A 5797-nucleotide genomic window follows, 5' to 3' on the forward strand; every position below is an offset into this window, starting at 1 on the left:
ATGGTGATAAGTTGAATGCAAAATAATGATGATGACGACGACGATGATGATGATTAGAGTTAAAATAAGCTTTGGTTGATTAGCTTGATTTACTTTGAACTTTGAAAAATATTTGTTCAACATTAAAATTTTTATTTATAGTTTAATTATATATATATTTATATACATATAACCTAATTTAAATATAAAGAAGTTTGGCTTGAAAATTCAAATTTTCAAGCCAACCATCTAATGAGCACATGTGGGCCGGTTGGAGTTTAAAATGTTTCTAGAATTTTTTTTTCCCCTGAATATTGGTTGCACACCAACCCTTTCTTTATAAAGTCCAAATTTATTTATATATATTTATGGTAGCATGATGAAGTCTCTGACGTTTGATGTTTGATCTATGAGATGGCGTTAAACATTTCAAGTTTTCAACACCAAAATGATTATGTACTTATCTAGAAACAATTATAGCTAAAATATAATTATTTTTTAAATAATTATATCTACACCAAAATAAATAAATAAAAATCAAAACTTAGTTCATAAAAATCCCCAATTAAAAACAAAAAAAAAAATCTCACCAACATTATCCAACCAAATTATTTAAATTAAATAAATTAACCAATCAACTAAACAATTTTATCATTTAACTATAAAATTATTAATAAAAAATAGTCTTTAATTTCAATTATTTATGTAAATAGTTTCGAGTTTAAATTTTTATATATAAACAAAAATATAATTTCAATATAATTTAAAATTTTTGTAAATATCTCATTATGTAAAAAATTAAGATGATAATTATAATAATAAAAAAATTTTAAAAAAATAGATAAATCATAGATTAAAAACATAAGTAAACAAAATTATAAAAATCCACATAAATAAAATAAATAAAACAACAACACCTCCGCAATAAAAACAAAACACTAAAAACAGTGGGGGACACTGCAACTAAGAACCAAAAAAAATTAAATAATAATAATAATAAGTAAATAAAAAAATCAAATAATTACGGATATATAATTATTTATTTATTTTTTTTTTAAAAAAAACATTCTGGAAAACTCGACTCCGTGGTCAAAATGGAGGGAAGCCGCCGTTGGACGTTTACCGTTGGTAATCTCGGGAAGCCTTGCTTTGATTGTTCTCTTTCTCTCTCTCGCTCTCTCTTCCCAAAAAGCAGCCCGCGTGGTCCACGCGCCAAAACCTCAATCGAAGCTTCCGATTTGGAATTCTTAATCACTTCTTCAACCCTCCTTTCTCTATCCAACACCTTCGATTTGAGCTTCAATGGCGAAGAGCAGCCCGTTGAGATGGGCCAAAACCATCTTCTTTTTGATATCCATGACGGCGTCCCTCCTCCTTGTCTGCGCGCCGCCGCTGCTCGTCGCTATTCTCGACTTTGTTCTTCCTTCAGCTTTGCTCTCTGCTGCGTCTAATCCGCCGTTGTCTCTTTACTTCGTCTTCTCCCAATTGCGGAATTTCGATTTCAGCATCACGCTTGTTGATGTGCCTCTTGTGTCCATCGCTAGATCCTTTCTAATTCTCTGTAAGAACTTCATTTGATTAAAAAAAATTGCTTTTTTTTTGTTTGTTTAGGTGAGAAATTAAGTTGTTGGATTGAATTGGAGTGGTGTTGGGTTGTGTGATTGATTGATTGATTGATTGATTGATTGCAGGTGTTTACTCTGTTTGGGATGGGAAAGGCCCATACTTGGGGATTGCCATGGCCAGCAATTTGATTTCTTTTGCTTATGTGTTGTTCAAGACTGTGGCTTTCTATGGAGTGGCTTCCATGGAGATCACTGGGAGCAGAGAGGGGCGCCTGATTGAAGCTCTGTTTCTGAGCTCACTGGCATTAGCCATGGCGCATATTGTTGTCGCCTATCGGACCAATTGCAGGGAGAGAAGGAAGCTTCTTGTGTACAGGATCAGACATAGAAGCAGTACAGGTTTATACCTTGTCATTAATTCATCTTGCATGTTAGATGTCTGATGTCTTACCTCTGAACAAAGTTTGGATTTTTTATTTTATTTTATTTTTTTGCTCCATCTATTCTTGACTATAATCTTGATGAGTTTAATTTGATCACTTTTATGCAGTTCTTATAAAGAATTATTAATGGTTTGTTCGCACTACTGTGATCATTCGTAGTTTATTTTTTCTCTTTGATTGCTGATTATTCTCTGTATTCAGTAATTTAAAAGACATAAGCTCAATTAGTATCATTCTTCTCCATTTGAAGTCAATTACAAGCTTGATGACATTAATTTGATCACTTGTATTTGTATATTAGTGCTATCTAAGAGTCATTATGAAGTTTGCAGATTTTGTTACTATTATCTGCATCTTGGTTTGTTCTTGCAACCTGAAAATCATGTTTTCTTTGATTTTTGATTATTCTGTGTATTCTGTAATTAAGATCATGTTTGTTCAAATAAACTCAATCTCTAGCTTGATGGGATTAATTTGATCACTTTTATTCTCATTCTCAATGAAGGATCATTATGAATTCTGTAGAGTTTCTTAGCATTTTCTGCATTAGTTTGATTGCACTTCTTTGATAATGAGTATTTTGCATTGGTTTCTTGGATTTGTGATTCTTCTCTGCATTAAGATATAATCCCTGCCATGTGTGAAATATTCTCGTTTTGGATTATAGAACGATGATTTTTCATCAATATCTTTTTCTGATTTGAAATAGCACACACTATGCAGGTACCGAGTTACAAGGGTGATTTTGTTAGTCATCAAAAGCTTGCACTGCATAGATGAGTTTGTATGAACATAGTAGGAAGAGTCCTACCAATGGTACATTGGTTTAGAGATTCAGGTGAGAACTGTTAAAATATCCTATATTTTTAAGCTATTTTTCATCCTTTGGTTCACTTTGATAAATGCTTTAGAGAACTTCAATGAATAATAGTTAAAAAAAGTTGCAGAAAAAGTTGATTTTCGGTTTTGTTTTGACTATTTTTTCAATAAAGATTTCATCAGCAGAAATTCAAACGCTCACTTTTGAAATTAATTTTGCTCTTTTTAAAGTTTGGTCATTTTTGTTGACTGTTAGCCACCACATGCAATAGTTCATCAGAAGTGGAACAAAATTGAAAGCTGAAATGATTTGATCTATCTTGGTTATTCGCTTCTATTTATTATTGTTTGACAATGCCCTAAAACATCGATCTCATTATAAAATCACCACATAAATCTCTTCTCAATTTCTCATTTCCATTCAACTCCAACGTCATTATAAATTGACATTCAGATTGCAAAAATTCCTTTGCAGAAATCTTATATGAATTTGCATTGAACTCTGTTCTACATTTATTTATTTTGTAATAACTTTTTGGCGTCTTTTTCATCTCATGCAGATTGAGGTAACTGAACTGATGATGACTCCATCACATCCAATGTGAAGACATTTTCGGGAATCTTTTAGCTCGATCAAAATAAAATTTTCGCATGCTTCAAAACATGTACATGTAGATTATAGAAATTGTGTTACTAATTCTTTGTTCTATGACACATGTACATATATATTCATACAAGAGAAATTCAAGCAGTCATTTTTCTTTTAAAGTTCGATTGCTGATGTATGTACATAAGAGAAGTTTGTTGAACAGACCGTTTTCAGAAAGGAATTGCAGGTTGATTTTGTAGTAAAATTTGTTTACCAGTTTAATTTAATTTGCTCATAACCTTATTAAATATTCATAATAAGTTTGTCTTGATGCATGATGCTAAACAAATACATTGGCATACAATTATTAGGAAACAGAGCATTTCCAACAAAACAATTAAATAATTCATAATAAGTTGACTTTTTTTTTTCCAAAGCTTTTCAGCTTTAATTAACAAGTTAACTTTGCCAACTAGTCAAAAAAATTAGCCCCTGAATATCTATAAAAGTAAGAGCAAGCAAATAAGTAAAACTTTTCAAGATTTCTGAAGTCAAATATAATGCTGCAAAGCACATAGAACATGAGCTTATGAAAATCAAATTTTAATTTTAAATTCAATTAGAATACCATCAGAGAAATAATTGAACCAATAATTAAACTCAAACAACACTTGGTTCCATGCACGCTCTCCAACTTGCAAGCACGTTGCCAACCACCACAACTCTTCACATATAATATTTCAATCTTCAACTCTGATCACAAATATTCCAAATCTAACAATATCCATGTACTTGATGTACATCACTTCTTATAACATAACAAAAAGTCTCCATATCATGCAAACAACTCAGATAGAGAACTCTTCAATATATATATGCATAAGAAGTTGCATTGAGAGTAAGAACAGAAAGAGAGTTATCTCAAGAAAGCCCTGATGATGGCTTCTTCCCTCTGGCCATGGACACTCAGCATCTTCATTGTAGGAATGATGGTAAATGCAGTACAATCAGCTTCAAGTTTATATGGACATGGATATGTCCCTGCTAAACCTGCAGGTCTCCAGCCAAGTGCTTGGTCTCTAGCACATGCCACCTTCTATGGTGATGAGTCTGCATCTGATACCATGGGTTTGTAACCTTAATAAAAAAAATTCTTGGATCATTAATTACTTAACTTGTCTATTATAATCATCATCAATCATGATAATCATGATTTTGTTGATTTCAGGGGGAGCTTGTGGATATGGGAACTTGTTCAACAATGGCTATGGAACAGACACAGCAGCATTGAGCTCAACATTGTACATGAATGGCTTTGCTTGTGGATCATGTTACCAAATCAGGTGCACGGGCTCACCGGAGTGCTTCCGAGGCAATCCGATCACCACTGTCACTGCCACAAACCTCTGCCCTCCAAACTGGTCCGAGGACTCGAACAATGGTGGTTGGTGCAACCCTCCCCGGACTCATTTTGACATGTCTAAACCTGCCTTTATGAAGATTGCTAATTGGAAGGCTGGCATAGTTCCAGTAATGTACCGCAGGTAAAATTTATTACTTAAAAGAAGAGCAGAGTAAAATGTATTACATACTATCAAATATAATGATTATGATGATTGATTGTAGGGTACCCTGTGTGAAGAAAGGGGGATTGAGGTTCTCTTTCCAAGGGAATGGGTACTGGTTGCTGGTTTATGTGATGAATGTTGGGGGTTGGGGGAGACATTGGGGGAATGTGGGTGAAAGGAAGCAAAACTGGGTGGATAAGTATGAGCCATAATTGGGGAGCTTCATACCAGGCCTTTGCAAGCCTTGGAGGACAGGGACTCTCATTTAAGGTCATGTCCTACACCACCAAGCAAACCATTGTTGCAATGAACGTTGCACCTCCCAAATGGAGCACAGGACTCACCTACCAGTCCAATGTGAACTTTTCTTAATTTTCTTTCTTAAATATGTTTGTTTTGAATTTAATGTGAGTCTTTCTTTTCTGGTTTTAAGGGGAGGTTTCACTTGTTTGGTTTTGTCAACCTTGTTATGGCCAGCTTTTGCTTGATTGATGAACAGTGATTTATAGATGTTTATCTGAAAGAGCCATTGGAGATGAGCAAAAGAATATGTTTTTTATATAATTGAAAGCATAGCATACATGGATTTCACTTATTATGCACACAGAAAGAATGTGTTTATATATTTCTTCTGGTAATTGTTCTTAAGTACTGTTTTTAAGACTGCAGAATCAATCAAATTCTGGCTGGCCATTTGTCAACCTGTAATTTCAAGAATTTAAGCCTAGTCAATAGTTAAGAATCACATAAAAGGATTTTTTAGCTCAACTACATAAAGATAAAAAGCAAGAACCCCAAGAAGCTTGAGCACTGACAAAATGCATCCTATTAATC

At 33.4% G+C, this 5797-nt stretch overlaps 2 protein-coding genes across 2 annotated transcripts; both read left to right on the forward strand.

The window, feature by feature from the left end:
* Positions 1-1151: 1151 nt before the first annotated feature.
* Positions 1152-3647, forward strand: LOC120275293. Its single transcript, XM_039281826.1, has 4 exons — positions 1152-1540; positions 1671-1943; positions 2711-2825; positions 3367-3647. Exons 1-3 carry the CDS (start codon positions 1282-1284, stop codon positions 2728-2730), a joined length of 552 nt encoding a protein of 183 aa, XP_039137760.1. The 5' UTR covers positions 1152-1281; the 3' UTR covers positions 2731-2825; positions 3367-3647.
* Positions 3648-4333: 686 nt separating this feature from the next.
* Positions 4334-5385, forward strand: LOC120276234 (putative expansin-A30). The gene is given in 4 exon segments (XM_039282956.1): positions 4334-4523; positions 4624-4939; positions 5022-5103; positions 5105-5385. Coding segments are annotated over 4 exon segments (819 nt in total). The 3' UTR covers positions 5336-5385.
* The last annotated feature ends 412 nt before the right edge of the window (positions 5386-5797 follow it).

This window comes from Dioscorea cayenensis, chromosome 14, assembly GCF_009730915.1.
Source record: "Dioscorea cayenensis subsp. rotundata cultivar TDr96_F1 chromosome 14, TDr96_F1_v2_PseudoChromosome.rev07_lg8_w22 25.fasta, whole genome shotgun sequence".
Taxonomy (NCBI): domain Eukaryota; kingdom Viridiplantae; phylum Streptophyta; class Magnoliopsida; order Dioscoreales; family Dioscoreaceae; genus Dioscorea; species Dioscorea cayenensis.

Excerpts from the sequence above, each read along its gene's own strand:
- LOC120275293 (XM_039281826.1), top strand. The coding sequence starts at position 1,282 with ATGGCGAAGAGCAGCCCGTTGAGATGGGCCAAAACCATCTTCTTTTTG. Across the intron at positions 1,541-1,670 it reads TAGATCCTTTCTAATTCTCT|GTGTTTACTCTGTTTGGGAT; the intron begins GTAAGAACTTCA and ends GATTGATTGCAG. Across the intron at positions 1,944-2,710 it reads CAGACATAGAAGCAGTACAG|GTACCGAGTTACAAGGGTGA; the intron begins GTTTATACCTTG and ends CACACTATGCAG.